We start from the raw sequence: 26,787 nt of genomic DNA, 5'->3' as shown, positions 1-26,787 counted from the left end.
TGTTTTTGAAGCCTTTCATGTCATTCTTCCAAGAGCGGTCCTGTAAATGGGGATATTTAAATGCACTGCTTTTATAGATCCAGGAACACTTCTGGTTACTCACTGTGCAGCGCTTCGGTGTGAGCCAGGCTCTCTTCCAAGACAGGCTTGGAGCGGTGTCAGGTGCAGCCACTGCAAACCAGTGCAAAGTTGTGGTTTGACAGATCAAAACTGAGCTGGGAGGTGAACTTGTACCATGTTGATGCTTCTATTAATTAAATAAAACTCCAGGCTCAAGCCCCTGCAGTCACTGGTGGTCGGTGTCACCGAGCTGTCCCTTTGGGAATGCTGGAGCAGGCAGGAGCTGTGGAACCCAGGCAAAGCAGCCCCTGCTGCTGGTCATGGGGCTGGGTGGGAGTTGTGCTCAGTGCAGTGTTTGGTTGCTTTCTAGGATGAAGATACCCAAGTGGAGGTGGAGCAGCATCTCCCTCAGTGCTCAGTTGCAGCTGAAAGGCGCCCTGGCCCTTCTTCTTGTGGGCAACGTTGTCTTTGTCATAGCTCAGGTAATGGTATCGTTTCAGGGGGTCTCTGGGCTTTAAAATGCTCTGGCATCTGGGGTGGGAACCCCCTGGGCTTGCAGAGCTGCTCAGTGCATGCACAAGGTCTCCAAAAATTGTGAGGGCTTACGATTTGCCTTAACTCTTTAGTCTGGGTTTAAGCTAAGTTGTACTGTCCATGGCTCAGAGCACTCACAGAGCATTTCAAGGACTCTGAAAGCCATGCCCTGCTCTTGGGTGAGCGTCACTCCTCACTCCCTGCAGTGCCCGGAGCTTTCATTTGCTTTGCATGCAACATCTGCAGTTCCTTTGCCCTCTGATGCATGGTCACAATATGGGGTGGGAGGTGGGGGTGTCAGGGACCCTCCTGAAGTGACAAACCTGTGCTTGCAAAGAGAGCACACGGGCTCCTCCAGCCTGCTGGCATCCCCTGGCACCCACTGACGGGCTCTCCTGCTGCAGAGGGGTTTTGCAAGGGTTTGCTGAAGCTCCCAGTGGAGCTTTCAGCTGCAGCTGTCTCTCCAGCTCCCTGAATTCTCTGTGGAGCAAAACTCAGAGAGCACCAAAAGTCTCAGAGAGTTTAGGGTTGTTTGGGAACTCAGTTTTGCCAACTGAGCGAAACAATGAGAATTTCCTTTCCTGAGGAATCCCAAATATTGCCACTTCATTCCAATTTTGTAATGAAAACACAATTGCAAGAATGCAGGGATGGAAACCTCAGGCTTGACCTCAGCTGGAGAAGGCAATGCCCGGGTCGAGTGGGGCAGGCCGGGAGGGGGGAGTGCCCTCAGTGTCCCACCACAGGCTCTGAGGTTTGGATGTGACTCCTGCTCCTCTTTCCTCCCCCGTGCTCCGAGCAGGACCTGACACAGACGTCCAACAGCCTGGAGGAGGGGTCAGATGTCACTGCTTACTGGTGGGGAGAGTGGACCAAGTGGACAGCGTGCACCAGGACCTGTGGGGGAGGTGTCAAATCCCAGGAGAGGCACTGCCTGAGGCAGAGGTACAGCACCCACGGGCTGGGGAGGGGGGTCTGCAGCTGGCTGACCCAAAGGTCATCACTCAGAGAGAAGCACTGATGGAAAGGTGTGTGGCAAAGCCTGCTTGGGCAGGAGGTGATTCCCTGAGCTTTGGGCATCCCTGCCAGGAGAAACCAGCTGAGGAATTCCTGTGCTGGCCCTGCAGTTTCTCCAGCACGGATTAGTGCAGAGAGGCAGCAGACACAGACTGAGGCCGTTCTCAAGGCTTTGGGGCACAGCAGTGAGGACCCCCTGGTGCAGGGCTGGTTGGTGATTCCATCTGCTTTGTGCCTGGCTCTGCCCTCTCTGGGCACTGCAGTTGCCAAAAGCCACTTTGTAAACCTTGTGCCCAGGCCCTCATCCCATGATACCTCCTGGAATAGTTGATGATGCAGGGAACAAAGCCACAGAGGCCTTTGCTGCCAACTCCAGGGAGTCTGATAGATCTCTCTGTGCATCTGCTGTGTGGACACTGACCTTACTGAGGCAGAGATAAATCTATTTAAACAAGGGGAAATGATTTCTGCCCCCTGTCTAACCATCATGTCTTTATTCAGAAGGAAGTCAGTGAGTGGGCTGGCTAATAAAACTTGCACTGGAACATCCAAAAGATACCAGCTCTGCAAAGTCCAAGTAAGGATATCCTTTGTCTTGTTGGGAACACCTGGTGTGGAAAGTCATGTATGGCATTTCTGGGTCCCTTGGAGAGGGAGCACCCCTTGTCCTGTAGCTGTCATCCTGTTGCCCCTCCAAGCAGCTGGGAGTTCCCTTCTTTGATGCCCATCAGCAGTGTCTGGGCTTTGAGCCTTTTGCCTGTGCTGGGGGCCATAAAACCAGAGAGTGGCTCTGGCAACATTTCCCAGGGGGTTCCTGCAGTGGGGGGAGGAAGAGGAGGAGGAGGAGGATGTGGCCCTGGCTGGGGAAGGTGATGGAAACACTCCTTGCAGCTGGTGGTGATGTGCCAGAAACCTTTCCCGCACTTTGTTTCCGTCAGGATGTTAATGTATCCCATTCTAGGAGTGCCCTGTGAACGGAAGGAGCTTTCGAGAGGAGCAGTGTTCATCATTTAACTCCCATGTGTATAATGGCAGAACGTATCAATGGAAACCTTTATATCCTGGTAACAAGACATTCTTTGTGTGTTTCATAATGCTCAGCCAAATATTTTGATAGTTATGATGCTACAGCCTGCAGGAAGGCTCCTCCTCTGCTGTTTTAAAGTGGTGTTTTGGAGGCACAATCAGCTGTCTCCCGAGTTCAAAGGCTCGTTGAACCTGCGGGGTAGCTTGAAAATTAAATAACAACATGAGTTCATGTCTGTAGCCTGTGTTGGTCACAGCTCCCAGGGACCAGAGGCTGCAGGAGGATGTGAGAGCAGGGGTGATGGGCTGTGCTGGCAGGGACAGTCGGGCTCACCCAGACAAGTGTCCTTTGAGCTGGGGCCTTTGCTGGCTGTGCTGTTTTCAGTGACTTTTGTCTCTCCCACGCCCTCTGTGTGCTCTGTCAAATGTCACCGAGATGCAGTCAGTCACTTTGGTCATCTGGGGTGAGCAAGAACTGCAGAAACAACTTGGGACTCAAAGACTGAGATTTTATTGAACTTTCAGGCACTGAACTCCCATCAAAATCAAGCATTAAACACAAACCAGGCCAAGCTTTAGAGTTACTGGGAAGCCAGGATCCTTTTCCTGGGCAGGCTCCTGAGCTCTGGCTCTTCAGATTCACATTCGGGTGCCTAAGAATAGAGGTGGGATCTACTGCAACTGTATTTTAGGGGTTTCTGTACACACCTAGGAACGATTATCTTCATCAAATCATTTTCCCTGTGCACCAAGCCCCTGGCTCACCAGCCTTGGCAGGGACAACAAGGTAGAACTTGGTCCATGAGCTATTTCTCCTTGGTGGCTTTTGTCCCTTGAAGGTGACAATTTCCTTAAGCACATTTGCTGTTCAAGCTGACTCACCAGAGATGTTGCAGGGAATTGTTTTGTGTTTGAGCAGGCGTTCATGTGGCTCCTGGGGGATTTGCAGCAGAATGTTTTGACACTGATGCTGCCTTGCTTGGGCGTGCAGGCCAGGGGGGTCTCTGGTTGCTCAGGAGTTGGTGGAGACAAACACATGGCATTGGGTTCCTGATGCAAATATGCATTTGTCATTTGCTTCCTGTGGATATTATAAGATGTGGGATTACTGTGCTGGTGGGTGCTGCCAGCCAGCTGTTGTCTGCAGAAAGCAAAGGGTGAATTAAGTCCATCTCGGGTGAATGTTTATGGAAGAGTTAGAGATTATAAAAGGCTCTAAGTTGCTATGGTTTTGAACGTAGTCTTACACCAGGATTTCCAACAACGCATCTGTTAATTTAACTCCCGTTGCTCTGTGAACATGCATGTTGCTGTGTGGGGTACATATATCACACTGCAAGTCCTTGCACAAAGCAGGGCTGCTGCCTCAGTGCCTGCCCTGGGCTGGTGCTGGTGATGCCCCTGGCATCCCTGGGGCATCTCTTCCTGCCAGGCTGTGCAAAGGCTGTCACACTGTCCAAGTGCCATCTCCCATCTAGCCTGAAACACAAGAGATGGCAACTTCTGAACTCTCACTGCTCTGCAGTTGTGCTGGTGCTGTTGTTGTTTAGCTTGGCAGAGATTCACTGGTTTGGGTAGGATGAAAGTTGTGGTGTTTCTGCTGTTTTTGAATCTCTCTTTATATCCTTTCCCCTTAGATGACTATGTTCACATTTCTAGCAAGCCCTGTGACCTTCATTGCACCACTGTGGATGGCCAGAGACAGTTAATGGTTCAGGCCAGGGATGGAACATCCTGCAAATACACAGATTTCCGAGGGGTTTGCGTGTCTGGAAAATGTGAGGTTGTTAAACATTATAGCAAAAATATTGTTAGTAGCATTCAGAGAATCGCAGTGGGTGCGACGTTTGCCTGACCCTCAGTGCTCTGTCTGTGCATTTTTTAGCCCATTGGCTGCGATGGCATTCTCTTTTCCACCCACACCTTGGATAAATGTGGAGTTTGCCAAGGAGATGGGAGCAGCTGCACCCACGTAACCGGCAGTTACCGGAAAGGAAATTCTCATCTTGGTAAGGCTTTGGGGACCAAGGGCTTTAGTTGAGAGGGTTGGGTTTAAAATGGACTCTTTTTTTTGGTAAATTGCTTTCAGCTCTTACCAGCTGCCCAGCTTCAGTTTTTCCCACGTGTTCTATGTGTGTTAATGCCACTTGTGAATCTGGGCAGAGAAAACCTTCTTTTAAAAAAAAAAAAACCAAAACAGGAAATCTGCGTGGTGCTTGTCAGAAACCAGAGGTCTCTGATGATGAGTGGTGCAAAAGGGTTATGCAAGAGGCTGGTATCTATTTTAGTCTTTTTTAGTCATTTAGCCAAAACCAGGACACTCATGACCCAGTAAAACTAGAAATAAACTATTTGTAATAACAGGAAGCAACAATATCTTGCAAGACCAGGATTTCAAAAATTGGTGTGATGTAAAGCAGCAGAACCTACATGTCCTAAATATAACAATCTAATTCAGGAATTATGATTAATGCTCTCTGAGATGGAGCAAACTGCAGGAGCTTCAGTGCTGTGGGAGGGCTTGTCCTGTCCCATCTCTTGCCTGGTGCTAAGCAAAGGGGAGTCAGAGGAGGAACCAGCTGTCAGCTCCTGCTGGGGTTATGGGAACGCTGGCTAACGCAGGGATCAATACTGAACCACAGAGCAGCTTCTCTAGCTAATAAAACCATCTGCAGATGTATTCTCTTACACCAATTTAGATAAACAGGATATTCGTGCATGTAAGGATTGAATCCTTTCCCCCCGTGGATGTGTTTTCCCTCCGTAAACCAGGACACAATTCACACATTTTTCTCTTCTATCACCGATAAGCTCCTGTTTGCAGACCAAAACACGAAGGGTTGGGGTTTTTTAATCCATAGCTCATTAAAAGTGTGGGTCCAGGCCAGCGTGTTTGATAGATTGCAGCTCTGCCTGAGCAGTGCTTCGCTCAGATCGCTGGTTCCAAAGATCCTTTCATTAATCCGTAGTTTCCCGTAGGCTATTCCCTGGTAACGCACATTCCCGCCGGAGCGAGGGATATCCAGATAGTGGAACGGAAAAAGTCTGCAGATGTTCTGGGTGTGTATAACCTCTTGGTACTTCCCTAGGATGCATGCCTATGCTGGTTAATGCTTTTTCCAATGCGGAGCTGGATGTAGTTTTGTCATAGAATCACAGAATATCCTGAGTTGGAAGGGACCCACAAGGATCATCGAGTCCATTTGTTGCAGACATGAGCTAAATCCGTAGGCAATGTAAATCCAACTGTGTTGTCCAAGCCAGGGTGTTGCTCCTCTCTGCAGTCTGAGCACCTGGGCTGTTTTTGTCAACATTTTGATTGCTTTAATGCAGAAAATGTTGGTGAATATTGTTGGGATTTCAGTGGGGTGTGACAGACGCCCTGGTGCTGGATCACAGATGGCCAAGTGACTTCACCTCTCTCGTGATCCCCTTGGCTTTCCCTCACTTGGGGAATGTGCAATGACAACAGCACCAAGGGGATGTGAGCTATGTGTGGCCTCGCTGAAGTGTTGGTGACCACACCACCCATCTCACAGGGGAGGTGACAGAGCTGCTCAGGGGCAGTGTGGAAAAATCCAGACTTGCCAAAGAGAAGCACGTTTGCTGCCTCAGAGGCTTGTGGCCTCTGAAAGGTGGCTGCCCCATCACTGGAAGTGTTCAAGGCTGGTTTGGATGGGGTTTTGAGCAGCCTGGTCCAGTGGAAGGTTTCCCTGCCCATGGCAGGAATGAGAGGAGCTCTAAGGTCCCTTCCATTGCAAACCATTCTAGGATGATTCTATGAAAGAAAAAGGCTTGATGTGATGAACAGTTCCCGGCCTAGCTTGGGGCGACCTGTCTTGGGCCACTGCTGGCTCAGGGGGCATCAGCTCCCAAGGAGGCAGCTCCTGCCCTTGGCTCTCTGCAGAGCTGGGACTGTTCAATGTCCATGCTGGGCTGGTGCCCAAAGGGTGACAGGAGCCAGGGGCGAGTGTGAGCCCCATACCCAGGAGTTTGCAGTGTGGAGGGACTCGCGGCCCAGAACTCTGGGCACGTCCTCACATGGTACGTGCTGCAAACAGGTGACCAGCACATTGTCACGTAGGAGAATCCCTTGTTTTATTCCTGTGACACTCTGATTTTACCCCCTGAACGAACCAGGGGCAGCATCCAGAGCTTTGCTCCTGCACGTGACGGCACTGACTGTTCTCTCTTCTTTGAAGCTGTGGCTGATGAAGCCGGGTACTATTTCTTCAACGGGAACTATAAAGTTGACAGTCCAAAGAACTTCAACATTGCAGGCACGGTGTTCAAGTACCGCCGGCCCATGGATGTGTACGAGACCGGGATCGAGTACATTGTTGCCCAGGGACCCACGAACCAAGGGCTGAACATAATGGTGAGCTTTGACTTCTCATGTTCCCAAGCCTGGGGGTGATGGGAAAGAGAAAATCCACCTCGGATCGAGTAAGGGGTGAGCTTGGGAGCAGAATCCTGCCATGGTTTCACATGAGGAGGGGAGTGACTCTTCCCAGTTCCTCACCCAACCCTATTTTACTTGTGTCAGTGCTCTTGGATTTAGGCAGGGCTCTGAGTGGTTGAACGTGGGCTTGGTAACTCCTCTCTGCAGGGAGAAGATGCCTCAGGCACTGTGAGGGGATTTCTCTCCTACTCCTTGGCATTTTTATCCAAGTTACCTGGCAGGAAAAGCAAAAATAAGAAACTGGGCCAGAGAGCTTAGACAAGTGCATAAAACTTTAACCCCAATTCTTTCTTGAAAGCAAACCACACAAAACCAGGTATCTGGAGAAAAGGCCCTTAATTTTCTTCTGGGCAGCCAGCCAGAGCCCAGCTCCCAACATCTTCCATGTTAGCCCCAGGCTCTTCTGGAAGGGGAAAGGATGGTTGCTTGGGTGCTTAAAAAGCTTTAGACCACTATGAGGTTGTCTCAGCTGGGAGTCCCCAGCTCCAGTGGGATGTAGGAGCTGCAGGGGAGGGTGTGCTCCTCATAAAGCCACAAGAAGTGGCTTTGCACGTGATAGTCAGGGACTTGTGAAGTCGCTCCCCCAAGCCTCTGGTCACTCAGTGGCCGAGGACGAAGTGTGACCTGTGGCTCCTGAGCTGGGGTTAATCCCCACTGCAGCACCGCCAAACAACCCTTGGAAAATGGTGCTGGGCTCCAGCAGGAAGAAGTTGGCACTGTGAAGGAAAACAGACTGGAAATAGCAAAATAGATGCTCCCCAACTGTCAGGTCCAAGATGAATCCTGTGCCTTGCGTGCCACAAATTCCCTGCACCTGCTAAGAGCTTCATTTCTTTGCTAGGTCTGGAATCAAAATGGCAAGAACCCATCCATCACGTTTGAATACACTCTCCTGAGGAAGCCACACTCAAAAAATCTGCAGCCCATCTACTACACCTTCTCCGAGTCGGAGAGCGAAGAGAGCCGGGAGTTCGATGGAGACGTGCCATTAGGCTTTATCCAGCACAATGCAACCTATTTTGGGAAAATCTCCAGGGAAAGGATAGACTTGGAGAACCAGGTGTTTGGAAGGCAGGACACGGAGGAAGATTTAAACTTGAGCAAAGGTCAGGAAACCAATGAGGTCTATGAAAGAGCAGAAACAATTGACTGTGAGCCAAAACTGAAGGGCAAACAACCCCAAGGTAAGGAGGAGACTTGGGCCTCACTGTTCTGCTTCTCAGAGCTCTTGTTGAGAAACGCTCTGTTTCTACCTCTGGTGGTTCTGCTGGTTTGTGTTTTGGAAACCTCGGAAAGTTCTTTAAAACATCTCTGCTCACAAATCCTCTTTGCCCTTCAGATTCTGGTTTCTGGTGGGGGCGTGCGGGGGGTGGACACCGGGTGAGATCTCCCCGCTGGTGCCCTGCTGTGCTTTGCCTCATGCCAAGGACAGGAGGGAGCCCTGGGTGCACAAAACTCCCTGTCACAACATCTCCCATCACCTCCCACTCCTCCAAAGCCCCCAGCAACTCCTTCCCATTCGAGTCCCTTGGGCACCCCACCCCCAAAGTGCCTGGAGTGCTTTCCCAGCATGGCTGCATGGGCTGTGGGGCGAGGAGGACACCTTCCTTTCACCTCTGCTATTGCTTTGGGCAGTGCTGGCGGGTGCTGAGCTCCCCTCTGGCCACACCATAGCGGGATAAGCCCTCCCAAAGCTGCACACCCTTGAGAACCCCATGAGATTCCCCCTCCCCAGAAGCCAATCCCTGCCTCTTGCCCCCCGTGTGGCTGCTCAGGCTCCGGCGTGTCCCCGCTGCTCCGGGCTGCTTTTCCCTCCCAGCCTCGATGCATTTTGTGGTTGTCACTGTGGTTTCCCCCCTGTTGGCTCCAATCTAGATTCAAACGTAACCAGGTCTACTTACCAGACAGACCATGACGACAGAGACCTGGAGCCCAGGCTCACCTCCAGGGAATTCCTTCTGGAGAACGCCATCACGGACAAGCTGCTGGACAAGACCTCGGACTCCAAGGAGCTGGTGCTCAACATGACCATGAACAGCATCTTTGCCCAGGGAGACCCGATCAACTCGGTGGGGTCACCCATCGACAGCCTCTACGTGGACTACGAGGACACCGATGGCCTCATGACCTACTCGGTCAACAGCACCTACATGGAGCTGAGCAACGGCAAAGCCACCAACACTTCTGCAGAGACACCGTTTTCAAACGCCACCGTCACCATGAGCAGCCCTCAAGGGAACAGAACCCACAAAGCAAGGTAGGAGACGTGCCTTTAATTACAGTAAATCCAATTTATTGCTGTTCTCGACCCGTAATAGCCCTGTGCTCCATGCACTGTTTCCATTTCTTTGGAAGCAGGAGGTAAGTCGGGGGTGGGATGGTGAAAACTCTCTGTTGGGAGTTAATTTGGAAGGAAGGGCCAGAGGTTTGGGAGCAGAAAGTCATGAGAGCATTTAAGCAAGAGGAAAACTCAGTGTCCCCCTTGGTGGGCCTCGGTTGGGAAGTCCAAGCTGATACTTGTCAGCTGAGACCTTGCTCTCTGCTGTCACAGCTTCTTGTCAGAGCCATGGCCATAAAGAATCCTCTTCCTTCTGCCTTCTCTTGACGTCCTGCTCCCATTCCCCAGCCCCTTGCTCCGAGTTCTGATGCAGCAGAAGTTGGTCCTGGCCCCTTTTCACCCACCCTGTTGAGTGCCACCCACGATCCTCCTCACTTGGGATGGCAGGAATATGCTTCCAGCAGCTCCCAGGCATGGCCCTGCCCGGGAGCTGCTGGAGAGGCAGAGCAGGACACTGGGAGCTCCACTGTAGGTCCTGCAGGAACTGCCTGGGTTTGTTGCCTCAGCAGCTGCAGAAGCAGCACAGGGAGTCACAGTTTGGGCAGCAATATCCAAAGCTCTGCAGGAGCAGCTCAGTGACTGATACTGGGACCATCACTTCAGGACTCCTTTAGATGGCTGGTTTGAGTGGGAGTGGGGAGGTAAAGAAAGGCTTAATATAGATTTAGCAGCAGGTTTTGTTCTGGGGGAGGATGGAAGGAAGTCTTGGGATAGTGCTGATCCCCAAGCCTGTATCTATCCCCTTTGAGATGTCCCAGGGCTCTCTGGGGAGCAGCCTCGATTCCCAGCTTGGAGCTCATTCCCAGTGTGGGCCCATGGGGACTGAGATGGGGCCAGTGCTCAGAGCAGCAATCACAGAATCACAGAATGAACGAGGTTGGAAAAGACCTTTGAGATCACCAAGTCCAACCTATGACCCAACACCTCCTCATCACCTAAACCATGGCACTGAGGGCCACAGCCAGGCTTTTTTCAAACACATCCAGGGACAGTGACTCCACCCCCTCCCTGGGCAGACAATTCCAATGCCCAATCAGTCTTCCAGTGAAGAATTTTTTCTTAACATCTAGCCTAAAAATTAGCCCTCCAATTAGTCTCCAAGTAGTCCTCCTTCATGGTCAGCCACACACGAGAGCACTCTCTGGGCAGCCTGAGCTGACACGGGGCCTTGGGAGCATCCAAGTCCCAGAGCCAGGCTGTGGATTTGGGTCCCATTGTGCAGACCCACGGCACCCCAGCCCCGTGTCAGCCTCCTCCTGGATCTGTAAAACATGGGATAAGGTGCTGAGCTTGAGGAGATGCAAAGCCCTGAGCAGATGCTCCCTCAGGTTAGAGTCAGCTGGATTTACCCACAACTGCCACTATGTTATGCTAAAGACACTCATGCTAAAGAAAATGGCCATGAAGCCAAATGGATCAACAAACTTCTCAATGATAAGAACATGAAAACGTTGCCAAGGGCGTGAATCTATCATCTCTCCTCGTGGCTTGGCTTGGGAGTGCTGCCTTCAGCTGCCAAAGCAAGCATTTCATCCATCCTCTGATGGAGAGGGCAGTGCCTTCAGCTCCCCTTACCCTACCCTGGGGCAACGAAGGCCCTGCCCTGCCCCTTGGGGCTCCCCCAGGCCCCATCACACTCCCTCAGCTGCCACCCTGTACCCCAAAGCTCTACCCCAGCAGCTGTGAAATGGGGGCAGTGCTTTCCTACCTCCTGGGAATACAGGGAGCTTTAGACCTTGGAGCAGCTTGGCTCTTACAGGGCAATCACAAAATACTTTTGGTGGCTCCAGTGCAGCTTTTTTGGATGCCTAAAAGCTCCTTGCAGTGTCCCTGGCTGCCCATCCATTGATAACAGTGATTTAAACCCCTTCAGGAATGACACCCAGCACTGACATCCTTTTCCACCTATGCTTCCCTTGGTTTTGTTCTACAGTGTCCCCTCTTCTTGCCCCTCGCTCTCTCTGGAACAAAACACAAACTTTTCAGATCAAAACATTGATTTCCAAACTAGTTTTGCACCAGCCAAAAGGCTGAGAGATGCTCAGGTCCTTTCTGGCTCCATCCTTTGCTGGTGGGGGGCTGAAAAGCCAGCGCAGGCAGACTGGGGGCAGTTGGGGTGCCTCTGTTTGGAGACAAAAAAAAAGAGAGAGGAAGAGAAGAAGGTAACAAAACAACTTGCACCTGACTTCCAGAGGGTGGGGTGGGATGGGTCAGGACATCCTGGTTGTCCCCAGGCCTTTATTTACTTCTAGTTTATTTATCAAGCCCAGCTGCTGTTGTAACACTGATCACTGACCTGTATCTCCTGGGTGGGAAGGAGGGATGAGGAGCTCCAGCTCAGCTCCCTGAGGTCAGGATTAACGCTCCTGCTGGCAGCAGCACGGTGGGATAAAGCCCATACTGACAGTGGAATGTGGGGTTTGGTGTGCCCTGGGCTGGAGCTCTGGGGACTGGAGCTGTCCCATCAGGAGGGAGGGAGCTGGAGGGGGCAGCCAGAACTGTGCTGGAGGAAACAGGGATGGGACACAAGGAATATCTCTTGTCCTGGTGTGGGGCAGAGTGAGGGATTCCCATCCTTGGGAAAGGCCAAGGTCCTGTGGGCCCAGTTTGTTATTGGGATCAGCCTAGTTCTGGGGGCAGGAGCTTGGACTTGAGACCTCCCAAATCCTTCCCAAGATCAGTTTGGGATGGATTGTGGCTTTTTGTTCATTTTCATTCCCTGTCAGTGAACAGGCAAGGGAAGCTCAGCTCTTTGGAGCCAGTCTGTCCATGTGGGACAGTGCTGGTTAGAGGTGGAGGAGTTTATTTCTTACTGAACTGTTGTAGTGTGGGTGGAGGCACCCAGTTCCAGGAGCACCTTACACCAGTGTGGGGTGTCCTATTTCCTCTCTGGAAACAAACTGGGGTGGGTGAGTGGCTCTTGTGATGCTTTTCCTCTCCTGGAGCAGCTAAAAACCTTTCTGGGGTGTGCTGGGACAGATCCAGGCACCCTCCAGCCTTCATCCCAGTGTGCAGCCGTGCAACAGGAGCCATGAGTTTGCCCCTTTACTTAGAAATAAAAACTGAAATAAAATGCAGAAATGGGAGCCAGGGACTGTGGATGTTGATCTGTGGTGTTTGCCTGCGTTTGTCAGGGTTATTCCTCTACTATGGGAACTGTTTTGGGAAAAGGGGCAGCCCAGACCTCAGTTAGGGGTCGGGGACTGGTGCTCATTTTTGGTGCTGTTTCTTGCTTGAGAAGCAGATTAAAAGCTCAGGCAGGGAAGCAAATGCATGACTTTATTATTTAGCTCCTAATAAAGAGGAAAAATAAAATTTAAAAAAAAAGGGAAAATGCCCCCAGTTTTGTTGGACAATGGGCTGCATTTAGAGGAGAACAAAGTGACAGTTCTGTCTTTGCTGGAAATGAGCTGGACGCTGCCCTGTGCCCAAACGTCTGATTCCTCTGGAAAGGTCTTGTCCCTGGGACCTTGTTATGCATAGAAGCTCTTTATTCAGGATCACATACATTAAAGGGACACTGTTGAAAGATTTACTGTCCTCAGATGTGGGATAAAGCTTATTTTGAAGATTTTTCTCCTTTTCAAGGGAGAGGAGTCCTGGTCACAGGATAACTTGGTGTTTACTTGGTGCCTCTGAAAGCAGGGAATAGACTGGAGGATCTGGGTTATATTTCCAGGTGAATTAAAGTACAAAAAGCAGATATTGGCTATGTTTTAATGACAATTGTCATTTGTGAGCCCTCTCCTGGCGGGGTGGCAGCTGGTGGCACACGGCAGGGATCAGGAGCTGCTGTGGGTCCCCAGGCAGAGCTGCTGTGGCAGATAAAACACTATTTATAGTGAGCTGAGGTTGTTATTTTTCCACCAAAAAAAAGAGAAAAAAAATAGTCACATTCATTTCAGTTCCATTTCAAGCGCAGGAAGCGACCATTTGCCAAACTGACAGAGGCAAAATCAACAGGGAAAATGAGATTGTTGTTGTTTTTAATCCTTCTGGAGGCTCAGTGCTGGTGGTGGAAGGAGGGTGGGTCGGAAAGGAAACGGCTGGATTCTCAACAGTGTCCTTTTAAAGGTTGATTTGATAGGCTGGACCTCAACTTTTTCTTACAAACAACTAAATAAGGCAATTTCAGAGCTTCTGCTGCCTAGAAATCATACAAGCTGCATATCCTGCCAGGCCAGAGACAACTGGATGTGAGGATACAACCTTGTGCACTATTCCAGTGTAGCTGTTTCGAGGGTTTGGACAAAGGTATGAGAACAGAACCGAAGCCTTTTGTTGTAAAGGTGCAGTATCCCTGAGGTGTGACCCCCTCCCAGCACGGGGAGCAGCTGCAATTCTTGGTTGGATGAATGCTTTTTCTCACACCAGGCTGACTCTGTTACTCCTCTCCCCGTGGCATTTTGTGTTTGAGCACAGCGTGGATCTGAGAGATGCAAATTCCCCACCTGACATCAAGAGAAATAAATCAGACTAAAACCAGAGTGGCAAAATCAGTGGGCTTTGAGCTCCGAAACTCCAGTGCCACGTGCTGGCTTTTGGAGATTGGAGTAGCCAAAATCTGTGCTGCACTGAGCAGCACGAGTGGGTTTGCCCAGCCCTGGAGACACAGGGGAGGAGATACTGCACCTTTAGTCACTGTGTGCCGAGGGCCAGGTGTATTTGAGCAGAAAATGCAAACTTTGTTAAATTCTGAACTGTTTCTACTTGTGGGTATTTTTATCCCATTCTCTCTATTTCTAGACAGTGGAAGCTCTGCCTCTAACCGGGCTGGGGATTCTACTTGGGGCTCAGGACAGGTATGTTGTGAAACTAAAAAAAATTAAAAATTGATTCAAACAAACGAACCTCCCAAAAAATCAGAACAACCAAACCCAACCAAAGCCAAACCGAGCACATCCCCTCCCAAACCCGAACCCAACCGAACTGCAGCCAGATGTGTGTGTCTGTCGTGGGCTGTCACCGCTCGCCTTGTAAATGCCTTTTTTGTTTTGTTTTTTTTTTGTTTTGTTTTGTTTTGTTTCTTTCTTTTCTTTTCTTTTCTTTTTTTCTGTCTGCTTATCGCTAGAAACAGATTGAAGTTGTTAAGAAAGGGCCAAGGTGTGAGTGCTGCTGACATGTACAGGTGGAAGCTTTCCTCCCATGAACCCTGCAGCTCTACATGCACCACAGGTAGTTATAAGAAGCAGCCAAATTCTGCACAGCCTGCTGAAACCACCTGGTGTGTGAGTCCATTTTATGTCTGTTAGGGATGGGAAGGACCTGCTGGTGTTTAGGGGATCTCGTGATCTCTGCTTTAGCACGACCCCAGCTCTGCTGTGCCCGGGGTGGGGAGAGGAGCCGGGGGCTGAGCATGCAAAGCCCACCGACCTCTCAGGTGTGTTGAGGACCAGGAGTTGGTGCCCAGCGTGTCCATCATCCCTCAAAACACCCTCCCTTTGGGAAGCTCTGAGCGCTGCCTTCACTTCCCATCACTTTGTGTCCCCAGGATCCCCAAAGCTGTGCTGAGCCTCCTTTTTTTTTTCCCCCTTCCTCACCTCTTTGACAGCTTCAAGGGGTTTGAACAGCTCAGCTGCTTCCCTGCAGAGGGAAATTTGGAAGATTGTTCAGCTCTGGCAGGAAACACAATAGCATTTGGCTTTTTGATTGTGTTTTGTTTCTCCCACTCCTTCAACCCTGGAGCCTGAGCTTGGCTGCGAGGGTGTAAATCTGGAACAGGGACAGAGATGCCAGGGATATCAAAACTGAGCCTCTATTCTTCAGGCAGAATTTCCCTCTTTTTGCAGAAATTCCTCCCTTTTTGCCCCCTGAAAAGCTTCAAGGCACCTGATCTCCTCCCTCACCCTTTGGTTAGGGGGTCCTGGCCCCTGCCCATCCCCTGGGATGAATCAGGCGTCTGGGTCATGCACTTGTCTGTGCTGCCCCTGAAATTATCCAGATCCCGCAGTGCTTCTGGAATTAAAAAGAGGGAAAGGAGGGGGAGAGAGGAGTTTACAATCTCAGGGACGTCTCTTAAAAGATCAAACGCGAGGATTTTACATTTTAAGCATTTGCTCTTGTCCAGCAGCCTCATGCCTGCAGCAGGAGCTTTGCGAGCTGCCCCTTTCCCCAAGATCCCGTCATCCATGTGTTCTGGGACATTTTTGACTTCTTTGATCCCCTCTGAAACAAATTTCTCCCTTGGCTGGGCCAGCCTGCTCTGCCCTGGTTTGCAGCAAGCCGGGAGAGGTTTAACTCAAATTTCTCCTTCCTCACTGCCTTTTCTCACTGACATATCGCAGAGAGGCAAGGCCGTGTCAAGAGCTGTAGATCTTTTTTTAGTTTCATGTAAACCATATGTTCCCCAGAGCTGCAATTCTTGTTACCTGCAGCCAGAGCAGCCTCCTGGTCCCCAGCCAGGTCCCAGAATGGACTTCCCAACATTTACTCTGGCACGGGAGGCTGCGGGGGAAAAGGTCTCGCTCTGACGACACCGGCTGCCGCTGCCTTGGAGGGGGAGCAGGAGGGGCAGGGCCTTCCTTGCCAAACCTCCAGGATCCCTGCCTTGGCCCGGAATTCTGGATGCACCTGGGGAGCACCTGGTGCAAAGGGGGTGCAAAGCACAGGGAGGGTGGGGGGATGGAGGGGGTTGGGGGCCGTTTGCTGTCGCCTCCACCCACAAGCCTGGCAGGGTGGGAGCTGCCGAGCAGACTCGTGGCCCTGAGTATTTCCTATAAAAATGTGTTAGTCATATATTGGTTTTGGTGGCAAGCCCTGGCAGGGGTGGCCATGCCCTCCTCTGAGCTGGCCAAACTCAACCACACTGCTCAGATTGGCGGGGTGGCCAGTGTGATCCTCCCCTCCCAGCAGCAGCCATCCTGTGGGACAGAAAGCCCAGCTCGCCGCTTTCCAGTGGGAGGAAGTTTTGAGAAATGCAGCTAAAAACAGAAAAACCAAAAAAAAAACCCAACCCAGTTTGGATGTCCAACTCACCAAGCGTCCTGCTGTGTGTGTGTGTTCTCTCTGACCCCAGGAGTGATGTCCACATATGCGATGTGTGTTCGCTATGATGGGATCGAGGTGGACGATACGTACTGTGATGCCATGACCCGGCCCGAGCCCATCCATGAGTTCTGTGCTGGGAGAGAGTGCCAGCCAAGGTACCGCCACACCAGGGCACTCCTGGAGTCTCTGTGCTTTCTCTGTGCTGGATGTCTTCAGGGGAGGGTTGGTGTGGACTTGGGGGGGCAGCAGGGATGGCCCATAGCACCCCCATCCCTCCTCCCTTAGCTCCATCTGGGATGCAGCAAGAATTTCCTCCCGAGTGCTTCAGCTCAAGCTGCCAGCTTAAAACTTCCATAAATCCGGGCAGAGCTGGCACCTGGGGCTCCCAGCAAGTCCAGCTTCGAGCAGTGCAGGATCATCCTGCCCTGCCTGGCACGGGGAGAACGTGTGAGAACTGGGTGGAGGGGCTGGGCTTGCAAACTGTGCCACAAATCCAGCCCTGTGATCCCTTCAGCATCCCAAACATCACTGAGGTTTACTTGTGTTGGGGCAAGAGCTGGTGCGGAGGGGAACTTGTGCTGGAAGTCCTTTGGAAAGTTTTCCTTCTGATCCAAACAGTGACCACAGTCCGGAGCCAGGCTGTCCGGAGCCACACTGTCCGGAGCCACACTGTCCAGAGCCACACTGTCCAGCTCTGGACAACTCCACTGCTGCTGTGGAGGTTGGAAGTTTGCAGGTCACAGAGGGTTGGGCGGGACAGACCCCTGTCTGGCAGAGGGAGGGGATTGTTCCGCTCTGGTCTGCGCTGGAGCAGCCTCTCCTCAAGTCCTCTGTGAAATTTTGGGTGCTAGCATAGAAGAAAGTGATACAGAAAGGCTGTGAAGGTGGTGAAGGGTGGAGAGGGGTCGTACAAAGAGCAGCTGAGGTCACTTGGCTTGTTCAGCCTGGAGGAGGCTGAGAGACCTCATTGCACCCTACAGGTTCCTCACAAGGGGTCATGGAGGGGCAGCACCGATCTCTTCTCTCCAGTGACCAGTGTCAGGACCCAGGGAATGGCTGGAGCTGTGTCAGGGAGTTTAGGGTGGATATCAGGGAAAGGTTCTTCCCCCAGAGGGTGCTGGGCACTGCCCAGGCTCCCCAGGGAATGGGCACAGCCCCGAGGCTGCCAGAGCTCCAGGAGCATTTGGACAATGCTCCCAGGCACAGGGTGGGGTTTTTGGGGTGTCTGTGCAGGGCCAGGAGCTGGACTCGATGATCCCTGTGGGTCCCTTCCACCCCAGGGTATTCTATTCCACGACTGTGATGGTGTCAGACTATGGGAGGAGTAAAGGGAGGAGTAAATCCAGGGATCCATGTCCTGGAGTGGTGTGAACAGGGCAAAGCAAGAGCCCAGTGATGCCAGGGACCAGGGATGGCTCCTGGAGAGCGCTTGGGTGACTGCCTTCTACTCTTCATGGAGTAGAAGATCTCCTGGAAACTCTCATGTCAGGTCTGAGAGCTAGAGCAGGCTGCAGCTGAGGCAAGAGAAACACGGGGAGGTGAATGCTGCAGGGAACACACCCACCCTGGGCACCACAGGCACTGGGAGCTCTGTTTGCTGTCATTTTTTAGAACAAGCATTTGGTACTTTTCATGCTTAGATTCTCCAATTAGTCTGTCCTAAAGCTGTCCCTCCTTCTGGCTGGGCTGTCCCAGCTCCAGGGGCTTGCGCTGTGAGGAGCTGCTCTGTGATTTACCAGTGACTGCAACTGGGCAGCACTGGGAACTCATGGGGTAGCCACCAGCACTTGGGCAGGCAGGAAGATGCTTGGGCTGGCAACGCTTTCCTAAGAGAAAACGTTAATTTTGCGGGATGAATTTAGGTGACATCTCCAAATGTGTGACATCTCCCTACGGCTGCTTGTTGTGCCTGGAGCCCCACATGGGGTGTGAGGCCTGGGGGCAGCCGGGGCTGGGGCTCTCCTGCTCGGAGAACAGCAGCAGTGGGGACCTGGGGGCTGCCCACATCCAGAGGAGCTGGGAATTCTGATCCATTCAGATTTTTAGCTCATTCTTGAATTGCTGTAATGTTGCCGTACTGCACAAAACTTGTCCTTTTATGACTTTTTCCTTGGATTGCAAGCTGCTCCTCTCTTGTCAGGACAGAGGTGGCAGGGGACAGTAAAGGACAGGCAGTGCTTGGAGCAGATCCCAGCTCTTCCAGCCTGTCAGATGTGCTTAGCAGAGCCAGACTGATGGTGCGACATGAACGTGTGTCCCACCAGGGCTCAGGCAGCTCTGTGTGACATTATTGCTGGCATCTGCAGGGTGATGGATGCTGTGTCCTCTCCCTACTTCAGCTGAGCAGGCAAAAAGGGAGGTCAAACATGGGCAAAAAGCCTGACAGAGAAATGTGCAGGCAGAGCCCGCGGTGACAAACGCTCTCTTGTCACCGAGGACACTGGGCCAGGCCCTGCTGTGCCACCCTTCCTCCTGACAAGCTGGTTTCAGCTGCAGGCGTGAACTGGGGTCTGCAGGGTGAGCCCAACATATGCTGTTGCTTCCCACCCCTTGGGAAAAGCTCTCGTGTGTTGGCAGCTCACTCACTGCAGCACCTCCCTGCAGCCAGGCGCAGGCAGGGTTTTCACAGAATCACAGAATGAACGAGGCTGGAAAGGACCTTTGAGATCACCAAGTCCAACCTATGACCCAACACCTCCTCATCACCTAAACCATGGCACTGAGGGCCACAGCCAGGCTTTTTTCAAACACGTCCAGGGATGGTGACTCCACCCCCTCCCTGGGCAGACAATTCCAGTGCCCAATCACTCTTCCAGTGAAGAATTTTTCCTGATGTCTGACCTAAACTTCCCCTGGTGCAGCTTAAGACTGTGTCCTCTTGTCCTGTCACTGCTGCCTGGGAGAAGAGACCGACCCCCACCTGGCTACAGCCACCTTTCAGGGAGTTGTAGAGAGTGATAAGGTCACCCCTGAGCCTCCTTTTATCCAGGCTGAACAACCCCAGCTCCCTCAGCCGTTCTTGTGTTCCAAGCCCCCCACCAGCCTTGTTGCCCTCCTCTGGATGCGTTCGAGCATCTCAATGTCCTTCCTGAACTGGGGGCCCAGAACTGGACACAACACTCGAGGTGTGGCCTCACCAGTGCTGAGTACAGGGAAAGAATGACTTCCCTGGTCCTGCTGGCCACACTATTCCAGAAGAATAGAGAGACCAGGTGCCACTGGCCTTCTTGGCCACCTGGGCTCACTGCTGTCTCATGTTCAGTCAGTTGTTGACCAGCACCCCCAGGTCCCTTTCTGCCTGGGCACTGTCCAGCCACTCTGCCCACAGCCTGTAGCGCTGCAGGGGTTGTTGAGGCCAAAGTGCAGGACCTGGCACTTTCCCGTGGGATGCTCCAGCCGGGTGATGGCCTCTGTTCCCTGCACAGGTGGGAGACGAGCAGCTGGAGCGAGTGCTCCCGGACCTGCGGGGAGGGGTACCAGTTCCGCATCGTGCGCTGCTGGAAGATGATCTCGCCGGGCTTCGACAGCTCCGTGTACAGCGACCTGTGCGAGTCCGCCGACATCGCCCGGCCCGACGAGCGCAAGGTCTGCAAGAACCCAGCCTGCGGGCCCCAGTGGGAGATGTCCGAGTGGTCCGAGGTGAGTCCTGCTGGCCCGCCTGGGCTTCTCCCTTTTCCGATTTATCCTCATCCGTAGCCATCCGTAGCCATTGGCCTGTCAGGACACGCTGATTGCAGTCCCTGCCTGTGGATCAATGTGCATCAGTATTTTTCTCCCTAAAATGAAGCCCTGGCTCCTGTTCAGGATGGGAGGCCACTGCCATTGGTCACTCACAGGTAGGGCAGGAGCCCACGGCTCACATCCTCCCAGCTCAACTTCCTTGGCAGCCTCTTCAAACCCAGCGTGCTGGGAAGGCGATCCCAACTCACACATGAATTACATTGCTATAAATGTCCCTTCCTCACCTCCAACTCCTCTGCACCACAAACAGAATGAAACCTTCTCCTAGCTGTGCCTTAAGCCAGTCCCCAAAGCTGCTGGGAGATAGTTTGAGGAGGCGCAGTGCTGCCCCTGTTCCAGCTCATTGGTTTGCTTGGGAAAACCCGTGGAAAGGGTTTGTGCCCCGGAATCCCTTTCCAGGCACGGACAGTGCTCCAGCACATCCCTTCCAAACACAAACCCATGGAAACAACCAAACCAGTGCTGCTTCCTCGGGGTGCCTCTTCCCAAATCAAGCACAGACCTCATCTAAGCAAGAGCAGATGAGCTCTCTGTGGGTGCCAACCTGCCCCATGGTTTGCATCACGAGGAATATGACTCTTCCTCCTGGGAAGCTCCCAAAAACTCTTCTTAGTCATAATTTAAATGTCTCCATTCCCCTGCAAGCTGGTGTGCATCATTTCCCTGGAGCTGACGGAGGGGCTGGTGCATTCTCTGGTGGTGCAGGATGTTTTGACTTTCCCAGCTGGTAGAGAGGAGCTCCCCGAGCACGTGCTGGAGCGTTATTTTGTCCGGCGTAGCAAGCTGGAGTGGTTCATTTTACAGAAATCTGTATTCTCCTCCAGCATTTGTCAGGGACAGATTGCTTGAGACAGTGCTGGAGTGGATTGTTCTTAGCCAGCAGCAAAGCTAATCTCCTTTGGATCCCATCAGAGGTGGGGTGCCAAGTTGGCTGGGGAAATAGGCATTAAAAAAAGCGCATTTCAGGGCTCTGAGGATTAACATCTCGGCACGGTGCGTCTGGGCCCAGCTCTGTTGACACTTTTCCCTGCTTTACGTTATGCACGGAGCAAATGTAATGTGTATGTGAGACTGTAGTAACTCAAATCCAGTTCTAAATAATGTCACCGGGCTGCACGGTGCCAAATTTATCCACAGCATAAAAATCTCGGTTGTGCGGTTGGGGTGGGGGGAAAACATTCTCCGAAGAGGTGGAAAGGAGCTGGCTGCTCCTGGGAAGGAGGCGAGGGAGATCTCACCCTGTCTCTAAGTGACAGCTAAAACTGCTCAGCTCCGAGCAGGCATTCCTGGAGTTTCCATCCTCTGGCATCACCTGTCCGAGAGCACCGGGCACGATGCAGCGCTCCTGCACCTCCAGCTGCTCTGGGGGTTTGGGGAAGAGTCATTTATGCATTTGCAGTGCGTGCTTTTAGAGTTTTATGTTAAAATGTGCAAAAACCAGCCCCGAAGCCAGCAGCTCGCAGCTGCCGCTGTCCCCCGTCCCCTCCCGGCTGACGCTGTCCCCTGTCCCCTCCCGGCAGTGCTCGGCCCGCTGCGGGGAGCGGAGCGTGGTGACCAGGGACATCCGCTGCTCGGAGGAGGAGAAGCTCTGCGATGCCAGCGCCCGGCCCCTGGCCGAGAAGAACTGCACGGGGCCACCGTGTGACCGGCAGTGGACAGTGTCCGACTGGGGACCGGTGAGACCCCGCGGTGGCCGCATGAGTGGCCGTCGTGCCCCACCACAGGCTGGCTTGTCCCTGGCACGGGGGGGGGGTTGTGGGGTTGGGCTCATCATCCCAGGCAGCTCTCAGCTCCAACAAACCCGCAGGCAGCCTGTGCTGGGTGGGAGCTGACCTCCAAATAATTCCACTGCTTTGGCTTCTCCCCGTGTCACCTCTGCTGGCACCTGAGTCACCCCGACTGGCCACCCTGGGGGTGATCCAGCATCCCAGTGGATCCTGTTGCTTCCCCGGGCTCTCCTTGAGGCTCCTGCCATGTGGGGGATGTGGTATAGGAGGGGTTAAACCCTGAGAGACCTGGCTGAGGGCCTTAGTGGGTGTCAAAATCCTCTTGTCTGTCTGCTGCACAGCATTCCTTGGCAATGCTGATGCTCCGTGCCCAGAAATTGAACCTTTTAACTCTTTTCCCTTTTTTTATTTTCCCCTTTCTCTTTTCCCTTTCCCTCCTTTACCTTTCCTCCTTTCTCCTTTCCTCCCTTTCCCTATTTTTCTTTCCTCCTTATTTTCTATTCTCTTTTGCTCTTTTTTCTTTTGTTTTCCCTCCCCCCGGTTTTCTCCCTTCCTGCACAATTCTGCTCCAGAGACCCCCTCCATCCCAAGCTATTTTTACCCAGGTTTTGATACATTCACATCAGCTAAAAATAAGTAGTTTCCATGGCAGCAGCAGTGCTAGGAAACACCGAGAGTCTCTGCAAGAGCGGCCGTGGAAGCGCCGGGGAGCTGCTCCGGGCACTGGGCCTGAATATTTGCAGCCACTTCCTTGGTCCCCTTTGCCTCTTTGGGAGCCACCCTGGGGTTCCCTGCCCGTGCTGCTTCCCTTTCTGCCTGCCCTGAGAGGTGCTGGGTGTCAGGGCTGTGGCCCTGGCACAGGATGCCCAGAGAACCTGCGGATGTCCCATCCCTGGCAGTGTCCAAGGCCAGGCTGGACGGGGCTTGGAGCAACCTGGGATAGGGGAAGGTGTCTCTGCCCATGGCAGGGAGTTGGAATAAGGTGATCTTTAAGGTCCCTCCCAACCCAAACCGTTCTGTGGTTCCGTGATAATGGAATCTCTGTTGGCTGCGAGAAGGATCCGCTGAGCTTCCCTGTGCTTGTTTTAGGCCAAGCCCCAAAAATCCCCCTGAAATCTGGGGAAAGGCGGGTGTGGGGAGGCAGCAGAGCCCTGGGGGGGCTCTGTCCCCGCTGTGGGATGGGTCAGGGCTGGCTCCCTGGTGCCTCCCCACCGCTGAGTGCCCGCTGTGGTTGCAGTGCAGCGGCGGCTGCGGGCAGGGCAGGATGATCCGGCACGTGTACTGCAAAACCAGCGACGGGCGCGTGGTGCCCGAGTCCCAGTGCAACCTGGACACCAAGCCCCTGGCCATCCACCCCTGCGGGGACAAGAACTGCCCCTCGCACTGGCTGGCGCAGGACTGGGAGCGGGTAAGTGCAGCCCCCGTGCTTTGGGGTGCCCTCAGCGGGGTCGCCATGGGGTGTCAGGTCTCAGCCGGCCCTGCTGGTGACCCCGCAGTGCAACACGACGTGTGGCCGGGGCGTGAAGAAGAGGATCGTGCTCTGCCTGGAGATTGTCAATGGCAAGATCAAGACCCGCAACGCCGCTGACTGTGACGTGGCCAAGAAGCCCGTGGAGGAGAGCACGTGCTTCGAGCGGCCCTGCTTCAAGTGGTACACGACCCCCTGGTCCGAGGTGAGTGGGGAGGGAGCACCAAGGGTGTGGTGCCCCGTCCCTTTGTACCAAGGGTCACGCTGCCTGCAGAATCCCCCAGGAGATGGGTGAATCTCTGCAGGGCCTGGCTCCTGAGGGAGCACCCCGGGGGTTTTTGCTGCACTGGCAGCTCAGGGCAGAGATTCTGCCCTGCCATGGTGCTGCTGGGACTGGCTGTGCCCAGGGAGAATAGGATTGCGGTGTTTGGGGCCAGCTGTAGCTTTATTTTTTTTCTTTATTTTTTCCCCGGTGGCACTGTTGGGAGTGTGGCTGGGGGTGTGCGTGGAGCCCACACGGTGGCTGCCCGGAGGATGCAGAATTTGGGGATGCTGTGAGAGCATGGGTTGCCCCAGCGCCCTGCACAACCCAAAAGGCAGCCAGGGTTCTGTGGCCAAGGGGCCAAGCCCACTGAGCGTGGGCTTCCTGCAAGCCCTGCTGGATGCAGCCTCCCTGATCCGAGCTCCAGGAGCCTCGTTGTGTTTAGTCTGGCAAACCATCACCACAGCCTATAATTATCCAAAGCAGCCCTGCTGTAATCCCAGCTCCACGAGGCATCCAAAGGGCAGCAGGCAGCGAGGGCTGGGCCCAGCAGCAGCTCCACAAACCCACAGCGGATGCACAGAGACCCCACAACCCCACTCCAGAGGTGCTCTGGGGGGTTCCATGGCCATCCTGGTCCTACAGAGCATCCCCTGGACTGGGCCAGCTCATTTGTGGTCTCTTGTGAAGGGCAGCAGGAGGAGGGAGGATGTCAGTGCCAGGGGATGGGGCCACATCCACCTATCCCTGGGCAGAAGCTGATGGTGCTGGCAGCAAAGACAGAGCACGGGGACAGCGGTGTGGCACTGAGATGTGACATTCAGCCAGGGGACGAGTTCTCCTCCTGCCCTAACACACCCAGCAAGCAGGTTCTGGCTCAGCACAGTCCCCTGGCATGGCAGGGTCTTGCCTCACCCCCTCTCTCTGTCCCCCAGTGCACAAAAACCTGTGGGATCGGCGTGAGGATGCGGGATGTGAAGTGCTACCAAGGCAAGGACATCGTGCGGGGCTGTGACCCGCTGGTGAAGCCGGTGGGCAAACAGACCTGTGACCTGCAGCCCTGCCCCACGGAGCCCCCAGGTGAGCCCCACTGCCCCACAGCCTTGATTTTCGCTGGATCACTCCAAGCAGCACCGCCAGCATCTTATCTTCCACTGCCCTCATTTGGAAAATCATCCCAGGGAGGATGTACGCGGACAGCTCTGTGCCCAAGTGATGGGGGGCTGTGCACCAGCTCTTTCTGGAGATAAATTAAGGGCAGAGCTCAGGAGAAACATGCTCTGACCTGAAGATAAAAGGGGCCTTTGCAGCGCTGATTTGGGTGCTGCTTCTGTAAGATTCCAGCTCGAGCCAAGGAAGTTCCATCTGTGCCATTATTTTAATGATTTTTGGTCTTCAGGTTACAAATCCTGTGGGATTTGTAACTATCTCGTTATCTGACTCGTCTGCTGGCTCAGAGTCCCTGTGATCTTTAGCAAACACGCGGTTCTAATCCTTTAATAGGATTTGGGAATAAGGACAGTGTGGGAGAAAAGCATGAAAATGGGAGACAGATTTGGGGGCCAGCTCCTGGCTCAGCTCTGGGTGCTCTCGGCTGCCCATTCCCTTGGGATCTGGGATGGGGCATGGAGCTTGGGAGTTGCCTTGTGGCCACCTTGCCCTGGGAGCAGCCTGGTTTTATGCATCTTATGGATTTTAAGCAAAAAAAAAAAAAAAAAAAAAAAAAAAAAAAAAAAAAAAAAAAAAAAAAAAAAAAAAAAAAAAAAATCAAAGTATAAATCCTGTGGGTTTGAAGCAAAATATTGCACTAAATGGAGCTGGGAGAGTGTTAAAGCAGCCTCTGGCCTCATCCCTGTCTCCAGCATCTCCTTGCCCCTAACTCTGACTGTGACACTGCTGGATTCCCATTCCCCTTCTCAAGGGAATTGGGGAATTTCTACCCTCTTTGTGTTTGAAATTGTGAGTATGTTAGAGCCACCCTGTGCCCTGCCAGGGGAGGCCCCTGAACTGGGGACAACTCAGTGCCTTGGTGGCTCCAGCAATCCCTGGGCACCTCTGTTTTACAGCAAAGAGATTGAGCTTCAGGGCTGGGACCAAATGAGACTCCCCAAACCAGGCCAGATGTGAAGGAACAGATCAACCTGCTCGTGCCTTTGCCCAGGTTGACAGTGATATTTATGGAGAAGCTCCATGGTGTTTTCCAGCTCTGCCAGCCATCAGGGAGGTGGCAGCCACAGCTGGGATGATGTTGCTCACCCCATGGTGTTCAGAGCTGTGTAGGGGCCAAAATGAGCTCGTGAGCTCCCAGTTGTTCACTTCCTTTTCCTTTTCTGTGCCACACCTTGTGTTTTCTCTCCCCACCCAGACGACAGCTGCCAGGACCAGGCAGGAACCAACTGCGCCTTGGCCATCAAGGTGAACCTGTGCAGCCACTGGTACTACAGCAAAGCCTGCTGCCGCTCCTGCCGCGCTCCCCACTCCTAGAGCCGGCCTTCCCGAGCCAGGGCTCCTCCTTCCCCGTAGCCACACGTCCCACACGCTGCTGACAAGGATGCTTTTGGCCTGGTCTTTGTGTCCCCACCGAAGCAGAACCCCTCTCCCGGTCCTGAGCAGAGGGACGGCGCCGCTGGACGTTGGGAGCGCCCCGGGATCAGAGCTGTACATAAAGTCGTGTATATTTGATTCCCCCCCCAAACTCCAGCTACACCCAAGCTCTTGTCCTTTGGTTTCCTCCCTCTGTGCAAGGTTGGGGTTGGAGAGGGGAAGGTGTGAACTCTGGGAAGTGCAAGTTTCCCTTCACAAAGGGGGGTTGGGGCCGCTCTCCTGATTTATCCCGAGACCTGCACGCTCTCGTTAGCTGAATTAACGTGGTGGGAAGCTGGTCCTCGTTTGGTAAATGAACCCTCAAGCCCTTTTTTGTAATATGTAGGTGTATACTTTTTCAGAGAATTTTATCTTATAATCAAACGTTAGTTTCATAGTCCTTACAACCCCCCCCCCGATGCTGACATATTGTATATAATATGGAAACATAACTGCACTTTATATCACAAAAAAAGACGTGCTCTTTTTTAATATATTTGTTTACAGACAGTGAACTTTATCCATATAATCATTAATTTGTACTCATATGTATATTTTAATAAAGTTGTCACATTTATGGTG

At 52.9% G+C, this 26,787-nt stretch overlaps 1 protein-coding gene and 1 long non-coding RNA gene across 9 annotated transcripts in view; one reads left to right on the top strand and one right to left on the bottom strand.

Moving 5' to 3' along the window:
• LOC104688339 overlaps positions 1 to 394 on the bottom strand; it is a 6,038-nt gene extending 5,644 nt beyond the window's left edge. The window contains exon 1 of the long non-coding RNA XR_002045169.3: positions 104 to 394. This is a non-coding gene — a long non-coding RNA (uncharacterized LOC104688339). The remainder of the gene's footprint in view (positions 1 to 103) is intronic.
• The window catches only part of ADAMTSL2 (ADAMTS like 2), a 27,957-nt gene extending 1,170 nt beyond the window's left edge, over positions 1 to 26,787 (top strand). Inside the window, exons 2-19 of one of the 8 annotated variants that reach the window (XR_005603234.1) lie at positions 431 to 542; positions 1,397 to 1,539; positions 2,113 to 2,188; positions 2,573 to 2,675; positions 4,275 to 4,420; positions 4,523 to 4,646; positions 5,617 to 5,697; positions 6,840 to 7,015; positions 7,941 to 8,283; positions 8,975 to 9,356; positions 14,509 to 14,612; positions 16,453 to 16,579; positions 19,850 to 20,063; positions 21,686 to 21,841; positions 23,135 to 23,300; positions 23,389 to 23,565; positions 24,558 to 24,702; positions 25,988 to 26,787. Coding sequence is in view for 7 of the 8 variants with exons in the window: in XM_039561550.1 (XP_039417484.1) it covers positions 432 to 542; positions 1,397 to 1,539; positions 2,113 to 2,188; positions 2,573 to 2,675; positions 4,275 to 4,420; positions 4,523 to 4,646; positions 5,617 to 5,697; positions 6,840 to 7,015; positions 7,941 to 8,283; positions 8,975 to 9,356; positions 14,509 to 14,612; positions 16,453 to 16,579; positions 19,850 to 20,063; positions 21,686 to 21,841; positions 23,130 to 23,300; positions 23,389 to 23,565; positions 24,558 to 24,702; positions 25,988 to 26,106 (2,898 nt within the window). In the remaining variant the exon portion in view is untranslated. Of the gene's footprint in view, positions 1 to 430; positions 543 to 1,396; positions 1,540 to 2,112; positions 4,421 to 4,522; positions 4,647 to 5,616; positions 5,698 to 6,839; positions 7,016 to 7,940; positions 8,284 to 8,974; positions 9,357 to 14,508; positions 14,613 to 16,452; positions 16,580 to 19,849; positions 20,064 to 21,685; positions 21,842 to 23,129; positions 23,301 to 23,388; positions 23,566 to 24,557; positions 24,703 to 25,987 lie in introns of those variants that run through there. The other 7 variants (XM_039561554.1, XM_039561553.1, XM_039561552.1 and 4 more) reach the window with 7 other exon arrangements.

This window comes from Corvus cornix, chromosome 17 (genome assembly GCF_000738735.6).
Source record: "Corvus cornix cornix isolate S_Up_H32 chromosome 17, ASM73873v5, whole genome shotgun sequence".
In the NCBI taxonomy this organism is placed as follows: Eukaryota; Metazoa; Chordata; class Aves; order Passeriformes; family Corvidae; genus Corvus; species Corvus cornix.
This window is presented reverse-complemented; position numbering and strand designations above follow the sequence as displayed.